The sequence below is a fragment of the Schistocerca nitens genome, chromosome 9, assembly GCF_023898315.1.
Source record: "Schistocerca nitens isolate TAMUIC-IGC-003100 chromosome 9, iqSchNite1.1, whole genome shotgun sequence".
Classification (NCBI taxonomy): Eukaryota; Metazoa; Arthropoda; class Insecta; order Orthoptera; family Acrididae; genus Schistocerca; species Schistocerca nitens.
The window spans coordinates 273805702-273833253 of NC_064622.1; the positions used below are offsets into that span (position 1 = coordinate 273805702).

The 27552-nt window shown below is 40.7% G+C and overlaps 1 protein-coding gene across 1 annotated transcript in view; it reads right to left on the bottom strand.

Moving 5' to 3' along the window:
- The window catches only part of LOC126203461 (protein suppressor of forked), a 149973-nt gene extending 134753 nt beyond the window's left edge, over nt 1-15220 (bottom strand). The window contains exons 1-2 of the mRNA XM_049937778.1: nt 15051-15220; nt 14618-14809 (exon numbers count right to left, since the gene is read on the bottom strand). Coding sequence (XP_049793735.1) covers nt 14618-14809; nt 15051-15086 — 228 coding nt within the window. The 5' untranslated portion in view covers nt 15087-15220. The remainder of the gene's footprint in view (nt 1-14617; nt 14810-15050) is intronic.
- Between the last annotated feature and the right edge of the window lie 12332 nt (nt 15221-27552).

Sequence of the window (27552 nt, forward strand, 5' to 3'; positions counted from 1 at the left end):
GAGAGCCCAGTTGTAAGCAACATACAATAAGACATAGATAAAATCAAGGAGAAGTAGGCGGGGAGTGAGAGGGGGTAAGGTGGACAAGCCATTCTGCCCAGACTGCAGTGAGAGGTCTCCCAGAGCAAAGTATGTGGTGGGAGGTGCATCCTCTGCATCCCGCCAGCACCATCTCACCATGCATTACCCCAGGAAACAAGCAACACAGACAAGATGATGAAAGTTTAGAATAGATAAAACATTAAAAAAAGCAGACAGAAAAGAACAAGGAGAATAAAAGAGTGGGAAGGGTAGGAGCCAGGTCAGATTGCCAAGCATGGGCCACTATGGGACCCCTAGGTCAGAGTAGGTAAAGGGTGCCCTCCAAACCGTCAGGAGGTCACTGAGGTCAAAAGTGCCCCACCTTGCAGACATAAGTTGCAACCATCTTTGTAGGTGAAATGTAAAACCTGGTCAGCTACTTAGGCATCACCCACTATCACCAGAAGTACGTTATTACGAAGTTCAGGATACAGCCAGAAAGCAGCCAAATTTGGACAGTCTAGTAGGGTGTGGCCAATTGCCAGACAAGTGCCACATCAGTAACGTGGGTCCTCAAATCGGAGAAATTAGCTGTGGCTCAGCCAAGGGTGGCCAGTGCATAGCTAAGAAAGGACAGTGTACTACCTGCGAGAAATGAGAAGGGAAGACACTGACATGGTAGTTTCCAAGATCGACATCCTGGTAGCCAATTTTGCCAAGTGGTCAGCATGTTCATTTCTTGATATTCCACCATGTCCAGGGGTCCGAAGATGAGTGGCTGTCCAGCTTTATGGAGGTCCAAAAGAAGATTCTGGATCGTCATGACTAATGGGTGACAAGGGTACCATTGGTTTATAGCCTGAAGGCTACTCATGGAGTCGCTGCAGATTGGAAACATCTTACTGGTCCAAGAACGAGCACAGCTAAAGGCTCGTTTGATGATCACCAATTCAGTAGTGAAGACAATGCATCCATTTGGCAAGGAGCATAGTTAACTGCACCTTGCATGTGTGTATGCAAAACCAGTTCATCCATCGACCATTGAGCTGTCAGTGTGTGCCACTTACGAGCCTGGAAATGCACCGAGGACCGCCAGCAACAGGTGGCGAAATATCGTGGGGTCAGCTGAAAAGATAAAGTGAGACAATGGGGGCATATGCGACTGCTCCCTGACAAGAGGGGACAGCGGAGGAGGTTCGAATCCAGAGCAGAGACACTGTAGTGTCCCCAGTTCTTGGTCTCTGCTGTGGCAAGTGGACCTCCCTACTAGGATAAAGGACATGATAGTTTGAATGCTTAAGGGAACTGCAGAACATGTGTAGCGCAACTGAGTAGTTGCTGTTAGTGCCTGATCTGTAGTGCAGGGACCCCAGTCTACCTCCGTAGGCTGTTCACAGGACTAGTTCGAAAGGCTCCTGCTGCAAGTCGGAACCCACAGAGGTGTATTGGGTGCAATGACCACAATGCTAAGGGTGACACCAAACCATATGCCAGACTTCCATAATCAATACTGGACAGGATCACAGCTTTGTAAAACTGCAGAAGAGTACTGCGGTCAGCACTCCAGCTGGTATTAATGAGACAGCAAAGTGCATTAAGAAGTAGCCAGCACCTCTGATTCAGTTGACAAAGCCGGGGAAGCCACGTCAACCAAGCATCAAAGACCAGTCCCAAAAAAGTGATAAGTCTCCACCATATTGAGTGACTGGTCATTGAGGTAAAGTTCTGGTTGTGGGTGAACAGCACAACTGTGACAGAGGTGCATGATGCAAGTCTCAGTGGGAGGAAACTTAAAGCCGTGGCTGAATGCCCATCACTGTGCCTTTCGAATGGCACTCTGCAACATCCACACTAGAGTAGTAACAGTAAAAGCAAAAACCATCATCTTACAAGGAGGGTGATACTTAATACAGAGCCCTGCAGGGCCCCATTCTCTTGGATATGGGGGGTAATGTGAGAAGCACCAACTCTACTGCAAAAGTACGGTACGACAAAAACTTTAAGTGGGCCTCAGAGACCCCATTCATTTAAGGTAGCAAGGATGTGGTGTCACCATGTGATATTATAAGCCTTTTGTAGATCGAAGAAGACAACAATAGCGTATTGACATCAGTCAAAAGGTGTCTGGAAGACAGACCGTAGAAAAACCAAATTATCAACAGTAGAACACCCTTGGTGAAAACTGCCCTGGGACAGAGCAGAAGGTCCGAAGACTGAAGGAGCCAACACAGTCGCTGGCTCAACTTGCATTCAAGACTAACTGGGCAATAGCTGTCCATCTCTAGGGGTGTTTGACTTATAGGTGATTGAACATTTGATTGTGGATGTCATCTGGTCCTGGGACTGTATCACGGCACAGGGCTAGGGCACTGAATAAATCACACTCACTGAATGGAGCATTATACGGCTCCAGGTGATGTGTTGTGAAAGGAAGTGCAGTCAATCCAATGTTTGTGGACATGAAAGGCAGGCTGATTTTTCTCAGATGCAAAGACTCAAAGACTCGAGCACAATCAGAGTGCATACGTGGAGAAAAAATCCGGGATTTTTCCCGGATAAAAATACGCTTTCTCCTGGATGACAGTATATTTTCCCTTATCAATCCTTTGAATGAATGGTTATGGTTTTATACACAGGCGTACAATTTCCCAGTACTTTAGGAAATGAAACTCACGGAAAAAGACACGCTTTGGAAATATCTTTCATGTGCAGCAACATATACGCTGCGTATTTTCGTATTACGAAAGTATACATTGGAAATCGCATGTTACTTTCCGAATCATTGAAATAGATATTTTGGTGTGCTTTTGTAAGCCGTTTGTAGCTTGTGTCATGTGATCTCGCCAGCCGATATTCAGGGCATAGGATACGTGATGTAGTCAGCCAACAGCAACATCACTTGTTAAGTAGCACGAACACACAAACAGGGAAAGTTAATAATTTAAATTAATATACATAGTGTTGCTACAAGAAAAGCAAAGCTTTCACATATAATATTGGTCTCAAGCTGCAAGAGAAGCTAAGCTTTCGCATATACTGTTGATCTTTTTGTGCATGTTACACTTTAAGATATATCACACAAATGTGTCAGTAAAATTTTAATAATGTCATAAATGTCTGATCTTCAGGGTTCGGAATACTTCTAAATGGCTTGTCATCAAAGAGTTGATTTTTACATGAGAGTCAAACGCTCTGCAATTTAATAAATTCATTGTACATTCTTGCACATAGTCCAACTTATGTAAAAGGATATTTACTTTGAAAGTAACGCTTTTCAAACCACTATTCGCAATATTTTCCTGCGACCTGTTAGAAATAGGTTCATTTCAGCAATTTCCAGAGGGCGCAGATACCAGGTGACAACGCACTTGGGTAGCTATCATGACATAGGAAGCCCATATGTACGTTCGTGTAAAATATTAAAAGATCATTTATTTCATAAAAGAAACAAGACATCAGAGGATACTCCATGAGCATCTAAATTTCGTGAACCATACTAAAATGTGCACATTTCAAGTGCATACTTAAACTGCACATTTGTATGTCCAGATTCCCAATGAAGTAGACCTCGACCTGATATTAAGCTTTTCAGTGTGGTTTTCGGGATGTAAATTTCCTTGGAGCACCAATACTGTATTATATCATGTTTGGTTCTTTATTATGGTATAATGCCATACATGGTAGAAAATGAAAACATGCACTTGACATGCAGCGAAAAGTTGAAACTAGCCAGTATTGTGGAATTAAACATTTCGTTTCAAATACATTGACTGCCTCTGCGGAAAAGGTTAACAAAAGTCAAATTTCTTTAGCAAACAGACAAAAATAACTTCATTGTTCCGCAAGGCGATTAATGCTTGACTGTCAGAAAGGTGGAAATAAAATAAAATCTGAAACTAATGACATCATTCAGCCTTCCGTAATTATGTGAATGTGTTTTAATTCACTTGATAGCTCCAGGCCACAGATATCCATTTTGTTTTCATTTGACATGAGAGTAAATGAAGGGAAACAGCAAAATCACTAATGTAAACACGGGTCACATGGAGACTACCCACTATAACTCAGACTGCTCTGCGCATCAGCCACGGCTCTCCGACATTTGCGAACCGGGTCAATACTGAAAAAAATCGAACTTTCAAAATATGTTCACCTTGTAGCGCACATCTTTCTGGAAAGTATGAAACATGAAACATATGTATTCGAGGAAAGTGCAGTGCAGTGCCACACCGCTTCATAAAGCATTTTTCTACGACACGTCCAAACTACATTCAGGACAGTGGAAGTTGAAATGTCCTCTGGTGCCTCTCCTGCTCCCAGTCTGCCAGTTTTACAGCCTGCCCCTCTTTAAAAAAATCTCGCAATTAATAGCGGATGGGATTATTTGTAATCGAAAGAATACGAACTCTTCAGAAAATCTTAACTCTTTATTGTCTATTAGTTAATAACTTGCTGTTTTGTGTGACAAAATTAAATATAGGATATTTAAAACCAATACTGACAAGAGATAAGCAAGAAATTACACATTTCTTCAAATCTTAGCTCCTAGCATTTTTTTCTCTCTAATCTTGCTACAGCTTTACATGGCGTGCCTTCCTTTCTACGAAAGGATCTATTACCTCATCAAAGTCGAAAAGTCGTCAGTTACTGAAAAAGATGTTAATACAAACAATACCGAAGACTGGTGTGGTTTCTTGGTCTGATTACGTCTATTTTGTCACTGTCTGCTAGATAAAACAAAATAGGCCTTTCTAATATGGCAGCAATTTTGTAACACACCAAATTAACAAGACTGTTTTGGCACAAATGGCCATTTTTATAACACGACAATATAATTCAGGAAGTATCAATATCAAATGCCTGTTAGGCCTACTACAAGCAAAAAGCTTTACTTTAGGAAACAGTTTCACATTTAGTTAGTATGCACCAGCTTCTCAAGCATGAAATGGAAAAGTAGTATTACGAATTTTTTTATAAATTTGGAATCTTCTTATTCTTCCATAATTTTGTGATGTCCCCATTTCTTCTCCTTCCTTGTTCTAACAAACAATCTTGTCATCACCAATTCTGTAGCTCTTGCTGCCGATGTCAAAATTGGTTCGCCGATTAACTTCACTAACCCTGCCAGAATGACAGGTTTAGTTATCCCGCAATTATTTTCCGGTTAGGCGTTATTACGTGTTCGACAAAACATTTTCCATGTTACTTCCATAATAGAACTTACGCGGCTGCTAGCCGGGGACTGTACTACTGGTGCTTACAAGTGTAGCGATCTGGCCAAAAGTTTTCTGTCAAAATTTCATTTTCTTGGATACACTGAGAAGATAATGCATATTCTTTCTCACCTGTTATTCCTGTCACACGTTTATTTCCATTCTGGTAGTCTGAATCTACAGATTTCACTAGTAATTATAACAATGCTCATCATTCGCAAACCCAATCAACTTAAAATGTGTTCAAAAACCAACAGGGAAGCATTTCAAAATCAAATAAATAATCAATAGACAAACGTGCGCTGGATGCTAGGTGCTTTGTGAAACAAGTTTTTTTTCCTCAAGAATATGAATTTGGCGCCCCCTTTTCCCGGTAGCATCTAGCTGCTTGCTGCGACTGCTTGCACAGCCAACAGCCACATTCCTGTAGCCAGAAGCGGGAGAATCTACTACTCAAACGTGACTCAACTGCGCATGCGCCCGCGTGTAACTGCTAAAACAAATCGAATGTAAACAGTTGCGACTTCACGCTCATTGGAGGCAATTTGTTATTATGAAGCACTGCAGTCTTCCTAAAGCCTTTGACACGTTTTCAATTGGCAGACACTTGCATGAGCACTATGTGTCGTCGTAGTATATGGCGCATTTCCTTTGCAATTTAAGTTATTTGGTTTCTTTTTTTCTCTCTCTCGTTCATGTTTTATTGTTGAAGTATTATTCTGCAGCAGCGGGATACAGTAATATCCTTTGTTAGAGTATCGGTTCTTATCATTCAAAATTACAAAAATTTAACTGAAAACTGAAACAATGAAAAATTCCCGGAATTCCAAAAATATCCCAGGTTTTTCCCGGTTTTCTCCCGGATGAAAAAATTCCCAGGTTTTTCCTGGATCTCCCAGGTCGTATACACCCTGACAATGCAGAGCAAAATGTTCAGCTACAGTGTCTGGATCAGTGAAAACAGAACTGTTCAAAGAAATACCAAGGACACCTGCAGAGGACTGGTATCCATAGAAGCTTCTTATCTTTGCCAAAACCTGTGAAGGCAGCGATGTTTAAAATCTTGACCTGTGAAGGATGCGTACGTGGTTCAATGGTTGAAATGTATTGTTCGCAGCATTCTTGCTTCCTTGTTTCATTAAGTGGGGGACCAGGCACAGAGCCAGTTGAAGGCGATGAGATGCTCGATTGATGGATGGTGCCTATGGTGCTGGAAAGCCTGCCTACAATCTCTAATGGCCTCTATGATTTTCGAGGTCCCCGAGGTACTGCCTTCTAACAGGAAGATCCCAAAGAATAGGGGACCTCTAATTTGGCTGCCACCAGAATGGCTGCTGTTGCATTCTGAACAGCCTCATCAATGCCTCCGCTTTGCAGTAGCTCAGACGGTAGAGGTGGAGGTGAAAGCATCCCAGCTGGCAATGTTGAGAGTCCATCTAGGCAAGCACCCAGGGCAATGACGCTGAGGGATAGACAGGAAGATTGGGAAATGGTCACTACCACACAGCTCATTGTGGACCCTCCAGTGGATGGATGTGAGAAGACCAGAGCTGCAAATAGAAAGATCAATGGCCGAGTAAGTGCCACAATGAAGTGTGTGGAGGTACCCAGTATTAAAGACATGGGGGTCAAGATCTGCCAATAAACTTTCGATGTCTTTACTGTGGCCAATTACAAACACGTTCTGAGACACTCCACCATCAGGAGGGATTAAGTATTGTTGTTGTTGTTGTTGTCTTCAGTCCTGAGACTGGTTTGATGCAGCTCACCATGCTAATCTATCCTGTGCAAGCTCCTTCATCTCCCAGTACCTACTGCAACCTACATCCTTCTGAACCTGCTTAGTGTATTCATCTCTTGGTCTCCCTCTACGATTTTTACGCTCCACACTGCCCTCCAATGCTAAATTTGTGATCCCTTGATGCCTCAGGATATGTCCTACCAACCGATCCCTTCTTCTAGTCAAGTTGTGCCACAAACATCTCTTCTCCCCAATACTATTCAATACCTCCTCATTAGTTACATGATCTACCCACCTAATCTTCAACATTCTTCTGTAGCACCACATTTCGAAAGATTCTATTCTCTACTTGTCCAAACTAATTATTGTCCATGTTTCACTTCCGTACATGGCTACACTCCATACAAATACTTTCAGAAACAACTTCCTGACACTTAAACCTATACTCGATGTTAACAAATTTCTCTTCTTCAGAAATGCTTTCCTTGCCATTGCCAGACTACATTTTATATCCTCTCTACTTCGACCATAATCAGTTATTTTGCTCCCCAAATAGCAAAACTCCTTTACTACTTTAAGTGTCTCATTTCCTAATCTAATTCCCTCAGCATCACCCGACTTAATTCGATTACATTCCATTATCCTTGTTTTGCTTTTGTTGATGTTCATCTTATATCTTCCTTTCAAGACACTATCCATTCCATTCAACTGCTCTTCCAAGTCCTTTGCTGTCTCTGACAGAATTACAATGTCATCGGCGAACCTCAAAGTTTTTATTTCTTCTCCATGGATTTTAATACCTACTCCGAACTTTTCTTTTGTTCCCTTTACTGCTTGCTCAATATACAGATTGAATAACATCGGGGAGAGGCTACAACCCTATCTCACTCCCTTCCCAACCGCTGCTTCCCCTTCTTGCCCCTCGACTCTTAAAACTGCCATCTGGTTTCTGTACAAATTGTGAATAGCTTTTCGCTCCCTGTATTTTACCCCTGCCACCTTCAGAATTTGAAAGAGTATTCCAGTCAACATTGTCAAAAGCTTTTTCTAAGCCTACAAATGCTAGAAACGTAGGTTTGCCTTTCCTTAATCTTCCTTCTAAGATAAATCTTAAGGTCAATATTGCCTCATGTGTTCCAACATTTCTACGGAATCCAAACTGATCTTCCCCGAGGTCCGCTTCTACCAGTTTTTCCATTCATCTGTAACGAATTCCCGTTAGTATTTTGCAGCCGTGACTTATTAAACTGATAGTTTGGTAATTTTCACATCTGTCAACACCGGCTTTCTTTGGGATTGTAATTATTATATTCTTCTTGAAGTCCGAGGGTAATTCTCCTGTCTTGTACATCTTGCTCACCAGATGGTAGAGTTTTGTCAGGACTGGCTCTCCCAAGGCTGTCAGTAGTTCTAATGGAATGTTGTCTACTCCCGGAGCCTTGTTTCGACTCAGGTCTTTCAGTGCTCTGACAAACTCTTCACGCAGTATCGTATCTCCCATTTCATCTTCATCTACATCCTCTTCCATTTCCATAATATTATCCTCAAGTACATCGCCCTTGTATAGACCTCTATATACTCCTTCCACCTTTCTGCTTTCCCCTCTTTGCTTAGAACTGGGTTTCCATCCAAGCTCTTGATATTCATACAAATGGTTCTCTTTTCTCCAAAGGTCTCTCTAATTTTCCTGTAGGCAATATCTATCTTACTCCTAGTGAGATTAAGTATCACAGATAATAAAATCCTGAAATGCCCTTCCCTGAACAGCCACAGCCTTCAAAGTTTTATCAAGAGTCACACGTTTCTGTATGTAGAGTTCAGAACATATGTACGAACTCCACTTGACATCATAACTTCCACAATTCCTAAAATATCCCAATAGCCAAGAAGGGCAATGCAGAAAGCAGGGGAGGAGCTTAAGAGAGGTCATAGATCAGACAGGTGGTGGTAAGAAAGCACTTCAATTCCACTTAATTGTGCAGTCTACACATTGTGAGGGAGTGAAGGGACCAAGCAGGCAGATTGTCACATGGTCACCTGCTGCCACAGACAGAGACACATTGTGTGGTGTCATCTGCATCAGTGTGGGGGGTAATCTGGGATCACTGCTGTGACCACAGAAGCAGAGCACGTGGGATTCATTGGTGTGAGAGCCACCTGAATTTCCTTCATCTTCGAAGACATCTTTCTGTCTTTTGTATCTTTAGGGGGTTTGTATGACTGGGAGAGCTTCCCTGAATTAGTTTCAGGAATTGAAGAAGATCATGAAGCCCTACAACCAGCAGCCTGCGGCTCCTTCAGCCACTGGCTGGTATCCAGATGCAGGCTGGCAGAAACATTGGAGGGTAGTGCCACAAGGGACACATTCCTGGCTTGAGATCCCGACAAAGTTCATGTATCTCCAGATGGGGGATGGGAATTAGTGTCCACAATAGTGGGGAGCCATTATTCCCAAAGTTGGTTAGGGGGAACCAGCAGGAAGATATCCCATGTTCCTCCCACGGCTTATCAGGGAAGGTAACATTTTGCAGTTATAGCTATCTGCATTGAAAGAGTTATTCCCTTCTGAAGAGACCACTGGGGCCATGTGACCACCAGTGGGAGAAAGTTTCTTCCATTTCACATGCAAGTCATCTGCCATAGTGTCACCCATTTCAAATGGGGACTCTTCCCTTGGGCTCCACTCAGCTACAGCAAAGGCTACCTGGCCAGTGATCCATTGCTTGAAGTCCCTATGTTCCAGTCATAGTGGGCAGATACTCCCTGGTATGCATGGTGAGGTGTCAGCTCAGGTACCAACAGTGCGATCCCCTTGTGGTCACAGACCTACTACCATGCAGGTACTTGACTACCTTCTCGCAACAGGATGGTTACCATGATAAATTTTGGGCATGCTACCTTATTGTAAAGGAAGGGTGATAAGATGGAAAGCACAAAGGTAGAACAGACACCACACTGGGGTGACCTTCTCTGCACTATTTGCACTTCTGAAAAATTTGGAAAAGTAGTGGCAAGTCAAACCCAATGACGGGGACCATGCACTTACTAATGAAAAAGTATAGAATGCACCAGAAGTGAAACATAAAACATGTACCATGTTCAAGCGGGGCCTACACCAGGAAGACCATCGAACAGAAATGCAGATGGGGAAAGGGAAAGTGGAAGCACAGGATTGCAGCACAGAAACGTGAGTAGTGCTGTGAAGGCTGGCAGCATGTGGTACCAAGACACGTATAGAGGAGGAGATGGAGTCAGTGAAGAAGTGTTTAGAATCCTCGACGTGAGAGGATGGGTTTCAGGCAATTGCTTTAAAGTGTTTGTCAACAGCGGAAATTCGTTTGGTGGGAATAAAATAGCCAACCACGCTGGGACATCAAGGATTGTTGGGTTTGTGGATTTTGGGGAGCATGTAGAGGTGGGTGTGTGGGGTGTCACTGGGGTGATGAGGAAGATGGGCTCGGGCGGAGGTTCTCGGAAAGACCCGTGGGTTTCTGTAGGGATTGGAGGTTACGTTGGACATCTGGGATGGGATCACTGCAGCACAGCTCGTAGGTGAATGAGGAGACAGCTGATAGAGGCTTGTGCCAGGCAGTCACTGCAGCTCCTCACAACAGTGGTGAAGCCTGTCTGCATGGAGGGTGGCAGTAGGGATAAGGAAAGTAAATCTTTGACAAGTCCAACGTGGTTAAGCTTGTGTGTGGGCCTGAACGTGAGGCCTTTGGACAGTTGGTGTAAAGTTTAACAATAGCGATTTCTGTTTGTTTAGTTTCTGGATTTTGTGAAAGGTTGGGGAGCTTTGGAGGATGAGGTAAATTGAAAAGGTCAGCTATGCAGGGTCTAAGTGCTATGAGAAGTTATCAAAGAGTTCACTGTTGGTAGAATAGATGTTGATGGATAAAGTAGTTGAAAGAGTCTTGTAGCATGAGGTCTATGTTAGGTTGGAAGATGACTGAATTCCAAAGCCAACGAATGTGGAATGAGTAATTCTTGTCACAGCACATATTTTACACATACAGGATTTCAACAAGTGGCTTATGTACACCATTTTGATTTTATCATGTGTCAAATTGTACGGCTATTATCAGTGATTTCAATTTCTCCATATCTGGTTGGAATCAGTAAAAAGGAAGGTGGTATAGGTAATCTATGTAGCTCTAATCTGGAACAAGTCTGTGGTCAAAAATATGAACTGGTTTCATTTAGTGGGCAGTCCATTAAATTTCCATACAACAAATTGGCTGATTGGAGGGGAACAAACAGAGAGGTCATCAGTCCAATTAGATAACTGAAGGATGGGGAAGAAGTCTGCCTTGGTCTTTCAAAGGAACCATCCCAGCATTTACCTGAAATGATTTGGGAAATCACAGAAAACCTAAATCAGGATGGCCGGATGCGGGTCTGAACCGCCGTCCTCCCGAATGTGAGTCCAGTGTGGTAAAATAAAACAGGCTCTCAACCAAACGACACCAGTATTTCAAAACATGTGTATTTCTTGCATTGTTTATATGACCTTCAACTCACTTTCTGCATTTACCTCATTAACATTAGTATAAAGTACGAGTTATAATGAAATAGATGGGGCCACTTATTAATTTCAGATGAAACACAAAAGCTTTGTAGCTCCATATGAATGTGTGCAATGGTCTGATGTACATGGTAGTTCGGAAAGTGATGGTCTTGACATGAGTTTGCAAAGGCAACAAATGATAATACTTAAAATTATAACTGAACCCTTGATTGTGGTGACAAACTGATATGTAACAAAGTTTATGTCAAAGCCAGGTAGGTAGGTGACAGTTAAATTTACAATGAGCAGAGGAAGCAGTGTGAGGAAGATGAAAATACAAATTAATAGAATTTTAAGTACTAAGGATTACTACATACTGCCCAGCAATGCAATAAATTTCTCATTTCTCTAACTTCACCTCTCAATTTTCTCCCAACAATACAATATGCTCGCACTTGCACATTTTGAGGCAGTCATGTACTCCATCATACACATGTACAGTCCCATTCAAACTCTTTACTTGGTTGACTGAACCCACCGATACTGGAGGCCACCTTTGATTCTTTACTATTATACGATGTGTGCAAACAGAGACAGAACTAAACACTGACAATTATTTTGCTGCCTTTAAGGAATACAGGTTATGGGGCCTATTGAGACCGATGCATACTTTGGCCCAAAGTCACCGTAGGTTGAAAACTGAGTCTGATCCCTGAGATGGTAAAGACAACAAATATGTCATGCAAATAATTATAAGGTAAAAGTTATGTATTGGACTCCACTTGCATTTTTCAATATGGCACGGATGTAACCATTAGGATTCGCTACTTGGTAATTTGTTACCACTACCAAATTTTCTGCTTTCACATTCATTGGCTTAAAGGAAAACCTAATCTAGACCTTTGGCCATACTACAAATCAGTCTGCCACAAAGATTCCAGGGTGTGTCCAACACCACATTTTAACAAATTTTAATACTGTACTTAATACGGGAAATATTTCACAAATAGTTCATGTGTGCCATTGTCATGATATCAGTCACATCACACAGTGTCAGTAGATTCATTCCCATTACACCCTCTCATATCAGCCACAAATACTCAAGAAAATGACAAATTTCCATAAACAATGGACTTTGAAGTTACCAATGACAGGAGGAAAAAACCTATTGTCCAAAGTCTACCAAAGAAGTTCTAAGGAATCTAGTGCTCAAAAAACATTACCAAGCATTAGACAAGCATAACAAGACAACCAATAAGAGGTAAAATGGATAGAGAAAAAGACATTAAATCACAAATAGGCACTACTTGCTTCTGTGTCATTACAATACTATTCTACAGCAAGTCATAATGATCTCAGTCAAAACACCACATTTACAAATTATAATAGGGGCAGATAAGTACAGGGCTATTACAAATGACTGAGGCGATTTCATAAATTCACTGTAGCTCCATTCATTGACATATAGTCACGACACTACAGATACGTAGAAAAACTCATAAAGTTTTGTTCAGCTGAAGCCGCACTTCAGGTTTCTGCTGCCAGAGCGCTCGAGAGCGCAGTGAGACAAAATGGCGACAGGAGCCGAGAAAGCGTATGTCGTGCTTGAAATGCACTCAAATCAGTCAGTCATAACAGTGCAATGACACTTCAGGACGAAGTTCAACAAAGATCCACCAACTGCTAACTCCATTCGGCGATGGTATGCGCAGTTTAAAGCTTCTGGATGCCTCTGTAAGGGGAAATCAACGGGTCGGCCTACAGTGAGCGAAGAAACAGTTGAACGCGTTCGGGCAAGTTTCACGCGTAGCCCGCGGAAGTCGACGAATAAAGCAAGCAGGGAGCTAAACGTACCACAGCCGACGGTTTGGAAAATCTTATGGAAAAGGCTAAAGCAGAAGCCTTACCGTTTACAACTGCTACATGCCCTGACACCCGATGACAAAGTCAAATGCTTTGAATTTTCGGCGCGGTTGCAACAACTCATGGAAGAGGATGCGTTCAGTGCGAAACTTGTTTTCAGTGATGAAGCAACATTTTTTCTTAATGGTCAAGTGAACAGACACAATGTGCGAATCTGGGTGGTAGAGAATCGTCACGCAGTCGTGTGGCAAATTCGCAATTCACCAAAAGTTAACGTGTTTTGTGCAATCTCACGGTTTAAAGTTTATGGCCCCTTTTTCTTCTGCAAAATAAACGTTACAGGACACGTGTATCTGGACATGCTGGAAAATTGGCTCATGCCACAACTGGAGACCGACAGCGCCGACTTCATCTTTCAACAGGATGGTGCTCCACCGCACTTCCATCATGATGTTCGGCATTTCTTAAACAGGAGATTGGAAAACCGATGGATCGGTCGTGGTGGAGATCATGATCAGCAATTCATGTCATGGCCTCCACGCTCTCCCGACTTAACCCCATGCGATTTCTTTCTGTGGAGTTATGTGAAAGATTCAGTGTTTAAACCTCTTCTACCAAGAAACGTGCCAGAACTGCGAGCTCGCATCAACGATGCTTTCGAACTCATTGATGGGGACATGCTGCGCCGAGTGTGGGAGGAACTTGATTATCGGCTTGATGTCTGCCGAATCACTAAAGGGGCACATATCGAACATTTGTGAATGCCTAAAAAAACTTTTTGAATTTTTGTATGTGTGTGCAAAGCATTGTGAAAATATCTCAAATAATAAAGTTATTGTAGAGCTGTGAAATCGCTTCAATCATTTGTAATAACCATGTATAGTGAAACTCAAATAATTATTTAGTGCATTTCATGGGTGCATTATAACTTATCAGAAAAATAATTGTCCATGCAGCATAGCTTCATTTACAAATATTCTTTTAGTCGAGGCTCAATTTTTACAAATCTATTCAAAACACAAATAGAAGGTGAAAGTTGACTGTAGCAAAAAAATGCTGTACAAAGTAGATCCAGTGTTACCACGTAAAAATTTATAGCCTTTAGGTCACCATGTCACGGGCGCTCATTAATGTCACTTTTAGAGCAAACTATTTTGTGCTAAAAGGCAAAACAAAGCACAAGTCATTTATAATAATGCCATACGACTCTTAAATAAAGTTAAGAACGGGGATGGTCAATATTTCCACTGATTGCCCCATTATTATCCGTACCTCTTGTTCTATATAAATCTTCCAGTATCTTCCAGCACTGGGAAACGTCGTGACTAGTTTCTCAAACAGAGGACGCATTTCTCCAATCCACTTGGTCTGAGCTTCGCGGATAAGTAGACTCCATGCCTCTAGGTCGAACGGATTTTCTTCGATCTGCTTCTGCGCCTTTTGCAGTTTCTCGTTTCCCCATTCCTACAACAGAAAAAACATAGTTAACGTGGCGTGCTGAATACCATAACGCGCGGGAGAAGGACGGAGAAGTCTCCGTGTATTTCCCCAAAACAAACCAAGTTCAAGCACAACACCTGCTACATACTATTCCCTCACCTTAACAGAACCCTAAGATTTCGCAGTTCGTTCCTCTAAATTACAGATGTATAAAACATATACCCTAAAAACATGCTGAATTTTCCAGCGTTGCACAAATACTCACCAACTCTAGTTTTCCTTCCGATGCGATGTGATTCATGGTGAATGCCTACAAAGAAAATAATTATAAACCACTTAATTTCTCACGAAAGAAATATAGCCCCACTCCCTAACAACTACCGTAACCTTATCAACGCAACCAACACACATAGCTTCCCTCCCCCACTTCCACGACCAAGTTCACCAAAGTATGAGAAAGGAAAGATATCACACTTAAAGGCGTGTGTTTGCTAGCAAGTTTCTTCTGAAAGTACTTGGCTACTTGCTGAGGTTTTTCATTTGATGAGGTGCTTACATTACAACAAAAACATGCGCAATTTCTCTTCTGTGAGTCACTTCGTCACGATGATTTCATGAACTTGCTGCAAGAACTCGAGGAAGTGTTTCCACTACAATAATATCGTGGGATAGGCAATCAGAAGTTTACAAATGAGAATGTAGGCGTACAAGTCTAAGTGTTCAAGAAAAACTGCTGGAAAAAAAAGGACTCCACTCAGATTAAAAACTTTCTGAGAACGTCGTATTCAAGTTCTAACTTCTCTTGTCAACTGCATAGTCAAGTATACGTAAACAAAGGACAAATATCCAGCCATCTCTGTCACCAAGGGATGGCCTTTTAGTTGTCCTTCGATTTTTAACTCACAAATAACCAACATGACCATTCTACAATATTTCTCAATAGTGTGGGACCTGTACCAAATAGGACTAACAGGGGATATTAAATGAATACAGAGCGGGATAGCACAACCTCTCAAAGGTTTGCCTGGCGCATGGGAGAGTGTCACATTGGTGCGGAAGAAACTGAACTGGCAGACGTAAACTATCCCAAAAAACCCACTTACAATGTTTCAAGAAAGGCTTAAATGATGACTCTTGTAATATACCAGAACAGCCCACGTTATCGGTCCTGTAGGGATCGCGAGGACAAGATTAGATTCATTAAAGTGTGTACAAATGCATATAAACAGTAGTTCTTCCTGCGCTCCTCACAGAATAGGAATTGGAAAAAAGTCTTAATAACTGTTACAATGGGATGTACCATCAGCCATGCACTTCAGAGTGGCTTGGCGAGTATATATGTAAATAGGGAAATAAAACATTTAAATGTGAAAAAAACGAAGTATTTATTTTCAGTAATTACTCCTGCATTTATTTAATTTATGTATTCTGAAGAGATTCTTTCCACTCGCTCACATATCTCCCTCAAGTCCCTATTTGCACGATTTCGGCTATCGTTCTCGAATGCTGTGAGGCCCTATTTGAATTTTTGAAAAGAGAATATTTGAAGGTTAGTATTTTGATAGTCCATAAGCTCAGTAAACATTTACAAAACAGTTACCTCGTAAATGATCCACTTAGGCAGTATCAAGTAAAATAATTTCATCATCTGACAGTGTACATATTGTTTAAGTGAAATTTCTGTCACCAGAAATCCTAGTATCTTACTCTGCAGGAAGTTGCAAAATTGATTGTTATGTCATATATTTTAATTTATTTTTACTTGATGCTTGTTATAATGATCTAAGCTCAGGAAACACATAGTCTTCAAACTCCTGATATTCAGCAATAGGCTTCTGAACCACTTCTAATGCATTCTGAAAAATGATATCAAAACTTGCCTGACTGAGTTTCTTCCTTGCGAAAGGTGTTCTTGTAGCTTCTGTTTCAGTTAAGTTTTCCTCCAAAAGAATATTTAAGTCACATTCATTTTCCTTATTTTCATTGTCTGATACCTGAAATAAATACGATAATGTTGTATAAATCTTATTGTTCAAAAGGCTAAATTTGAGATATAATTGTTTTCTGTAATTTTAGTTAGCCTCAACAGAAGCAGAACGGTTACAAATGGATAAGGGTTTAGAAAATAGATCTTCAAAAATGTTGATGCTATTGCATGAAAACAGCTCCCAAGAAAGAAGGCTCCAGAGACTGGTTTGATGCAGCTCTCCATGCTACTCTATCCTATGCAAGCTTCTTCATCTCCAGTGTATTTATCTCTTGGTTTCCCTCTACGACTTTTACCCTCCATGCTTCCCTCCAATACCAAATTGGTGATCGCTTGATCCCTTAGAACGTGTCCTACCAACTGATCCCTTCTTTTAGTCAGGTTGTGCCACAAATCCCTCTTCTCCCCAATTCTATTCAGTACCTCCTCATTAGTTACATGATCTATCCATCTAATCTTCAGCATTCTTCTGTAGCACCACATTTCGAAAACCTTCTATTCTCATCTTGTCTAAAACATTTATCGTCTATGTTTCACTTCCATAAATGGCTACACTCCATTGTATTGTATTGTACTGTATGGAACTGGGGACATAGAAACGATGGAGAGGATTTGTCCCTGTTGCAGTCCGCAGTGGTGCACAACCCCACAACAGGCTACAGCAGTCCACTCACCCCTCCACCACTCCACACAGAACCCAGGGTTATTGTGTGGTTCAGCCCCCAATGGACCCCCATGGGAATGTCTCACATCAGACAAATGTAATCTCCATGTTTGCGTGTAGAGTGATAATGGTGTATGTATACTGGAGAGAGTGTTTGCGCAGGAATCTCCGACATAGTGTAACTGAGGCGGAATAAGAGGAACCATTCACCAAAGCAGATGGAAAACCGCCTTAAAAACCATCCACTGACCGACCGCCACACCGGACCTTGCCACTAATCAATCAGGTAGATTCGTAACTGGGACCAGCACGTCTTCCCACCTAGAAAGCAGTGGGTTAGACCACATGGCTAACTGGGCAGGCAGCTACACTCCAGGCAAATTGTATTAGAAAAGACTTCCAGACAGTTAAATCTATACTCGATATTAACAAATTTCTCTTCTCCAGAAGTGCTTTCCTAGACATAGCCAGCCTACATTTTATATGCTCTCTACTTCGACCATCACCAGTTATTTTGCTACCCAAATAGCAAAACTCATCTACTACTTTAAGTGTCTCATTTCCTAATCTAATTTCCTCGGCACCATCTGATTTAATTCGACTATGTTCCACTATCTTCGTTTTGCGTATGTTGATGTTCATTTTATATTCTCCTTTCAAGACATCGTCCATTCTGTTCAGCTGATTTTCCAGGTCCTTTCCTGTCTCCGACAGAATTACAGTGTTATCAGCAAACCTCAAGATTTTTATTTCTTTTCCATGGATTTTAACTCCCACTCCAGGCTTCCTTTACCGCTTGCTCAATATACAGACAGACTGAACAACATCGGGGATAGACTACAACCCTGACTCACCCCTTTCTCAACTACTGCTTTCCTTTAATGCCCCTCAACTCTTATAATTGCCATCTGGTTTCTGTACAAATTGTAAATACTTTCTAAATCCCTGTATTTTACCTTTGCCACCTTCAGGATTTGAAGGAAAGTATTCCAGTCAACATTGTCAAAAGCTTTCTCTAAGTCTACAAATGCTAGAGACGTACAGGGCTATTACAAATGAAGCGATTTCATAAATTCGCTGTAGCTCCATTCATTGACATATGGTCACGACACACTACAGATACGTAGAAAAACTCATAAAGTTTTGTTCAGCTGAAGCCGCACCGCACATCAGGTTTCTGCCGCCAGAGCGCTCGAGAGCGCAGTGAGACAAAATGGCGACAGGAGCCGAGAAAACGTATGTCGTGCTTGAAATGCACTCACATCAGTCATAACAGTGCAACGACACTTCAGGATGGAGTTCAACAAAGATCCACAAACTGCTAACTCCATTCGGCGATGGTATGCGCAGTACAAAGCTTCTGGATGCCTCTGTAAGGGGAAATCAACGGGTCGGCCTGCAATGAGCAAAGAAACGGTTGAACGCGTGCGGGCAAGTTTCACACGTAGCCCGCGGAAATCGACGAATAAAGCAAGCAGGGAGCTACACGTACCACAGCCGACGGTTTGGAAAATCTTACGGAAAAGGCTAAAGCAGAAGCCTTACCGTTTACAATTGCTACAAGCCCTGACACCCGATGACGAAGTCAAACGCTTATTTTCGGCGCGGTTGCAACAGCTCATGGAAGAGGATGCGTTCAGTGCGAAACTTGTTTTCAGTGATAAAGCAACATTTTTTCAAAAAAATGGTTCAAATGGTTCTGAGCACTATGGGACTTAACATCTATGGTCATCAGTCCCCTAGAACTTAGAACTACTTAAACCTAACTAACCTAGGGACAGCACACAACACCCAGCCATCACGAGGCAGAGAAAATCCCTGGCCCCGCCAGGAATCGAACTGGGAACCCGGGCGTGGGAAGCGAGGACGCTACCGCACGACCACGAGATGCGGGCCAACATTTTTTCTTAATGGTCAAGTGAACAGACACAATGTGCGAATCTGGGCGGTAGAGAATCGTCACGCAGTCGTGCGGCAAATTCGCAATTCACCAAAAGTTAACATGTTTTGTGCAATCTCACGGTTTAAATTTTACGGCCCCTTTTTCTTCTGCGAAATAAACGTTACAGGACACGTGTATCTGGACATGCTGGAAAATTGGCTCATGCCACAACTGGAGACCGACAGCGCCGACTTCATCTTTCAACAGGATGGTGCTCCACTGCACTTCCATCATGATGTTCGGCATTTCTTAAACAGGAGATTGGAAAACCGATGGATCAGTCATGGTGGAGATCATGATCAGCAATTCATGTCATGGCCTCCACGCTCTCCCGACTTAACCCCATGCGATTTCGTTCTGTGGGATTATGTGAAAGATTCAGTGTTTAAACCTCTTCTACCAAGAAACATGCCAGAACTGCGAGCTCGCATCAACGATGCTTTCGAACTCATTGATGGGGACATGCTGCGCCGAGTGTGGGAGGAACTTGATTATCGGCTTGATGTCTGCCGAATCACTAAAGGGGCACATATCGAACATTTGTGAATGCCTAAAAAGCTTTGAGTTTTTGTATGTGTGTGCAAAGCACTGTGAAAATATCTCAAATAATAAAGTTATTGTAGAGCTGTGAAATCGCTTCAATCATTTGTAATAACCCTGTAGGTTTGCCTTTCCTTAATTTTTCTTCTAAGGTATGTCATAGGGTCAGTATTGCCTCACAAAAAATGGCTCTGAGCACTATGGGACTTAAGGGTATACGGAATGAGTTTTTCGACGAAAAAATCGATTTTTGGGTAAATGCATTTTCGAAAAATTTAGACTCTCCCGTTTAATACCATGTATAAAATATTTGGATGATGTGAATAGAACTATTTTAAATAATTTTTTAAAATAATTTCGACACACGATGTTCCGCAGCTTGTATATGAGGCGCGAAATATACCTGATACAGACAGCCTTGCCAGAGATATAATTGAGCACAAGAGAGTAAGCTTTTCTGTTGGCTACACTGCTAGACAGTTGACAATAGATTCTGCACAATTTGTATTGTTTCCTTTGTGAGTACATCCATGTCATTGTTGTGAAAGTCGTGTGTGGAGAAATTGAGTTTTCTTTCCTTCAACATGCCAAGACCTAGTCTGAAGGTATTTAGAAAGCGTGTACATTGGCACAAGAAAGTAAGGTGTACTAAAAATTTGTCTGATTCATCTTCATCAGTATCTGATGTCCCAGTAGCGACTAACCTCAACACTGGTAGTGATACATTGAGTGATGCTGCTGCCACTACACCGGAAAGTGCTTCAAGAAGAAGACTAGCTGGAATTGAAGAAGAATACAAGAAAGTAAATGCTGGGACTACAAAATATGAGGTAATTAACGTCTCTTTATTATGAGACGTTTTCTCCAAAATGTCTCATAATAAAGAGACGTTAATTGCTGCAAACAATGTGGAAAATGTGGTGTTTCATTGAAAACAAACTCAGATGTAGGACTTGCTTGTGAATTAGAGTTGATGTGCAGTTATTGCAAACACAGTGTTACTTTCTTCAATTGCTCAAATGTTACTGCAGATACAGGTAAACTATACAATATAAACATTAGACTGGTTTATGGACTACGGTGTATAGGAAAGGGCAGGGCTGCAGGTGACATGTTGTGTGGTGTGATGAACCTCCCTCCTCCACCTTCAAAATTTAACAAACACATAATTGCAATAGGCTCCTAAATCTATGTTTTACCATTACATAATCTATCTGAAACCTTCCAGCGTCTCCAGGCCTCTTCCACATATAAAACCTTCTTTCGTGATTCTTAAACCAAGTGTTAGCAACTTGTACCAGACAGCTTCCTCTTTCATACCTTACCCCAGTACACATTCTCCTACTACATTTCCTTCTCTTCCTTTTCCTACTATTGAATTTCAGTCTCCCATGACTATTAAATTTTCGTCTCCCTTAACTATCTGCATAATTTCTTTTATTGCATTATACATTTCTTCAACCTCCTGATCTGCAGAGCTAGTTGGCATATAAACTTGTACTATGTTGGTAGGCTTAGACTTCATGTCTATCTTGGCTACAATAATGTGTTCACTATGCTGTTTGTAGTTGCATATTCATGCTACTATTTTTTATTGTTTATTGAACCTACTCCTGCATTACCCCTATTTGATTTTGTATTTATACTCCTGTATTCACCTGACCAAAACTCTTGTTCCTATTGCCATCGAACTTCGTTAATTCCCCCTATATCTAACTAACCTATCCACTACCCTTTTTAAATTCTCTATCCTACCTGCCCGATTAATGAATCTGACATTCTACACTCCTTATAACAACATCCTACTGAGTAGGCCCCCCCTAGAGAACCAAAGGGGGGACTATTTTACATCCAGAATATTTTGCCCAAGAGGACGCCATCACCATTTAACCATACAGTAAAGCTGCTTGCCCTCAGGAAAAGTTACATCTGAAGTTTCCTGGACCCAGCTATTGAGCTTATAATTTAATTTGGGCAGTAATGGTGGAATGTCTGATGATTGGAGTTTGTAATAATCATAAACTGTCAGAATGTTTTGGGTGTAATACTTTCCTTGAACTTTACTGTCAAAAAGTCTTCAGAAGTCATATTTTACTGATGTCGAAAATGCATTTGTTCTAAAAAAATATATATTATGAAGCCTTACCATTTCAGAGATCTATCAAAGCAAAATCAGGTGTTTAATTAATGGCTCTCTAGATCGACAAATATGTCTGAAAGTTGCTTTCAAACGTTACAAACTTCAGTTATTCCAAAGAAAGAAAACCTGAGCAAAATTACCAAGGTAATTTGAGCTCTCCACAACTTTTTAATGGCAGAGAAGATCAGCAATTTCCATTATACTGTCGTGGAATTCCTAAACATGTGTAATGGCCATTGTCAGGAAAGGAACTGTGGGATGGATTTACCAATAACTTTATTTTGCTAGACAGGGAAATAGAATGGAAATTCAGGCATCTTTATGCATTAGCTAAATTTTTAATATTAGCAATACATTTATAATCAAAGCAATTAATACTGTTTGTAGAATGTTAAATGTGTTTCAGTTATAAAATTATACCTCTGTTTCTCTTGCTGTGTAGGAGCTAAATGTAAATTTCATTCCGTCACATATTCTAATTTGTTTTACTGTAAGTGCACAACTTATTGATTTCTCTTTGTGTTGTGGTGTCAGTTTTCTTAAAATCTCATGTAATATCTTCTAGAATGTACTGCTTCTTAGTTCTAATTTTTTAGACTATGTGTTTTGTGTCGCACAACAGACAACCACTTCACTTTCTGAATTAACAATTGTGTTTTCTCACAAAGTGTGAGTGTTTAAGGAGACCAAACAGCTATGGTCATCAGTCTCCTATTCACCCCCTCCTTAGGACAAAAGCAACATACCCACTCTGTCTGTGTATAGAGTAAATTCAGTATGCAAGTGTGAGAAAGTGTTATACATAATTGCATACCACATATGTGAGGCGAACATGAAAGCCAACCTGGTATTAACCTAGTGGGATGTGGGAAAACACTAAAAAAACATACCAGGTTGGCCAGCAGACTGACCCCACATCACTAAACTGCCAGGAAGGTTCGATCTGGGGCCAGTATACGTCCCTGTACTGGAAGCGGTCATGTTAACATATACAGCTCACTGGGAGGGTTTGCACTTTGACACTGACACTGACGTTTTAGTATCTATATGAACACCAAAAATTCCTGTAAAGCTGTGTATTGACTAACTAATACACTTTCACAGGTCGCTTTCAGAAGCTACTTCTGCAAGTTCTTTCACTTGGAAACTCAACCAGCAAGTTGATTTCCATGAGTTTTTCCAACTTCCAGAAACAGCTCTTGCATGTTAGTGGGGGCAGTTCCTTCCATCTCGCTGCAAGTATTTGCTGAACTTGCATATTGCTGGAAGTTTTTCTCGAAATTGCCAAAGTTTTGAGTCTTCAGTACCGTTACCTAAATGTCATTGTCAAAAAGGATGATGACGTAAATGTATATAGACCAAAACAATTGTACTATTAGAAATCCGTAAACATATATAATTGGCCACCATAGCCAAGGAAGTGTGAACTTAATTTACAGATTTCTTTGTTTCCCCAGAAGGGGAACTAAAGGGGCAGAAGAGATGTCTTCAAATTTTAGCTGTTTTTTTAATGTTAACACAAACATAAATAAACTACATTTATAATAAAATACAGTATGTAGTAAAACACAGTTTGTAAAAATCGAAGAGTAGTGAAAAGGCCATCACTTGATGATATAGGTTGCTGCATTTTTGTGTCCTGTTTTCGAATATTTGTTTCTACATCAGACAAGGTAAGTTTGAAACTAGTGTACAACATTCTCAGAAAGTTTTAATTTGAGTGAAGTTATCAGATTTTATTTTGTTCAATAGCGTTTCTTGATAAGTCAAATATATAAGAGAAGGGCTTGTACTTTGAGCATATTGTTTTTGGATCATTTGGCTTATCATAGTAGACGCAATAATTGGGTTTTTGATGTGCTTATTCAACCATTTCATTGCTTGTCTTATTTAGTATGAAATGAATTCACAATACATAGTCAAATTATAAAAAGGCTATGTCATAGATAATTTTTCAAAATCTTCTATTTGGCTCATGGTACAATTTGGTCATGCAATATGAGCCACAGCTTAATGTAAGTCCATACGTTATAAAGGGCGACAATTATTGAGCTACATGAAATAAATTTCCATAAATTCTGAGCATTTTGCATTAGAATTGTTCAAACTGCATGGTTGGTTGTGGGGCATGCATATGCATATGCATATGCATATGCGCATGCCTCTTGTTGTTGTCAGTCATTTGTATGGGAAAATGTCACTGTATAGCATGCTTGAATGTATAGCGATTGTAAAGGGCTACTATGCGAGCAATAACAGCCCAACGGCGGCTCAAAGGAAGTTTTTGACAGAGTTCAAGCCAAAGACAACTGGTCCAAGCGTGCTAACAATCAAGAATTTGGTTTGCAAGTTTGAGAGAACAGGTATTGTTCATGATGACAGTGAAAACGCCTGAAAACACTGAGAAGAACACACTGTGTATCAAACAAGCTCCAGGAAATCGATCAGACAAGCTGCACAACAGGTGGGAATCAACCAGGAGACACAGTGACAAATTGTTGTTTGACACCTGCATCTCTTCCCATGCAAAATTCAAACCTATCAGCCATTAAGCAGCAGGATCTTGGAACAGCGGTTGTGTTTCGGCAACACTATTGTCCACAGAATTGAGGAACAGGACTTTGATGTGAAAATGGTTTGGTTTAGTGACGAAGCCCACTTTCATTTGGACGGGTTCGTCAATAAGCAAAACTGGCGTATTTTGAGGGACTGAAAATCCGCATTTCGTGATCGAGAAGTGTTTCCACAGGTGACTTATTGTGTGCAAGGTCCAGTCACGTAATAATCATTGCAATTTTCCTTGATGGCACAGCGACTACCGAACTGTACATGGAGGTTTTGGAAGATCATTTCATCCTCATTATCCAAAGTGACCCTGATTTCAACAAGATGTGGTTCATGCAAGATGGAGCTCAAACTCATCGAAGCAGGAGAGCGTTTGATGGCCTGGAGGAGCATTTTGGGGACCGCATTCTGGCTCTGGGGTACCCAAAAGTGGCCTAGATTGACCACCATATTCATCAGATCTGAACACATGCGACTCTTTTTTGTGGGGCTATATTAATAACAAATCCATTGCTGAGCTGAAAACAGCCATTCAGGAGGTTATCAACAGCATCGATGTTCCAACACTTCAGTGGGTCATGCAGAATTTTGCTACTCGTCTGCACCACATCATCACTAATGACGGTACACATATCAAACATGTCATAACCAAAATCCAAATACTTGCAGTGACGTTTTCATGTTGAATAAAGTGTGTGCACACAATAGCTTGTAACTAATTTTCGATTTTTTTCATATAGTTCATTAGTTGTCACCCTGTATATCATGAATAGTATTTACTGAACATTAATACTGAGCTAATAAATTGAACATCTAAATAAACACACACGAAAGTAATTTTTCTCTTGTAAAAATCAGGCCTGAAATTCATGTTAATAAACTTAAAAAAGCAACAAATTATTGTCATTGTTTTAAGTGTACGTAGAATATCTACATTCTTTTCCGCCACTGCAATATTTTTAATGTCGGTTACAAAATTTTGTTCATTTCTGATTGATTAATTGATGCTGCAGCCACAAAAATGAAGAGGTAAACTCAATTGATTACACCTTCACATTGCTGGTCCTGAAAGTAATCAGAGAACATGTTCTTCACCTACTTCAACTACTAAAGGTGATACAAAAGTTCTACTTATCTTCCATTGCTTAGAAATTTCATAGTTGGGTATCCATAATTTACAGAAATAATATTTTCCGGAGTGTTTTTAGTTTTTGTTTCAAAATTCACCAAAGCCATTGTCCAGAACATCATGTTTCCTCTAAATCTGTCCCCACATCAAATGAAATATCATCAGCTTTAATAAACATAAACATGGTCCACAGTAGGCAATAATGTGATTTTTTAATAGTGTGATTAGCTAATTTCGACCACTTGTCATTGTCAAGCACCTGTAAAACAAACTTGGAAACACTACATTGACTGCATACATCGCCATGTATAAATAATACTTTCATGCCTCATATTAAGATAAAACATTACTGCACAAATTTCTTGCAACCACATGGTACCATATTTTCGCATTCAGAGTAGAAAGTTGGTGACTGAAAGTTCATGAAAAGATTCCTCTGCAACAACAGATGCCTTTGTTACAATGATGTCCACCTCAAATTCTGTATCATGTCAATGATACTCTCTCCCCCATTTCGCGATAATACAAAATGTGCTGCTCTTCTTTGAACTTTCTTGATGTACTCTGTTAATCCTATCATGTAAGGATCCCAGACCATGCAGCAGTACTCCAAAAGATGACGGACGAGTGTAGGACAGGCAGTTTCTTTAGTAGATCCGTTAAATCTTTGAACTTTCTTGATGCACTCTGTTAATCCTATCATGTAAGGATCCCCGACCATGCAGCAGTACTCCAAAAGATGACAGACGAGTGTTGGATAGACAGTCTCTTTAGTAGATCCGTTAGATTTTCTCAGTGCTCTGCCAATAAAACTCAGTCTTCGTTTTGCCTTCTCCATGCATTTTCTAGGTGTTCTTCCCAATTTGAGTTGTTCGTAATTGTAAGTCCTTGGTATTAGTTCAATTTACGGACTTTTTCATTTGGCTGATTTATCATGTAACTGAAGTTTAATGTATTCCTTTTAGCACTTGTGGATGACATCACACATTTCACTGTTTAGTCTCAATTGCCGATTTTCGCACTATACAGATATCTTTTCTAAATCGTTTTTCAATTTGTTTTGATCTTCTGATGACTTGACTAGACAACAAATGACAGTGTCATCTGTAAAGATGGCTGATCAGATTGTCTCCTAAATCGTTTATACAGGTAAGGAACATCAGAGGACCTATAAGGAACAGCAGACGACCTATAACACTACTTTGGGGAACGCCAGAAATCACTTCTGTTTTACTTGATGACGAACTGTGACCTCTCTGACATAAAATCACGAATCCAGTCACATAACTGAGATGATGTTCTATAAGTATGCAGTTTCACTACAACCTGTTAGTGTGGTACAGTATCAAAAGACTTCTGTATATCTAGAAATACAGAATCAATTTGAAATCCCTTGATAATAGCAATCAACACTTCATGTGACTAAAGAACTGGCTGTGTTGCTTTCTAAATTCATGTTGACTGTGTATCAATAGACCACATTGAGGTAAATCATAATGTTCAAACACAATACAGGTTCCAAAATCTTGCTCTATATCGACGTTAATGATATGAATCTGTAATTTTGTAGATTACTCTTACTACCTTTCTTGAATAATGGTGTGACCTATGCAGCTTTCCCGTCTTTGGGTATGGATCTTTCGTCAAGTGAGCAATTTATATAATTGTTAAGTATGGAGCTATTGCATCAGCTTACTCTGACAGGAACCTAACTGACATACAGGCTGGACCAGAAGACTTGCCTTTATTAAGTGATTTAAGTTGCTTCACTGCTCCGAGGATGTCTTCTTCTAAGTTGGC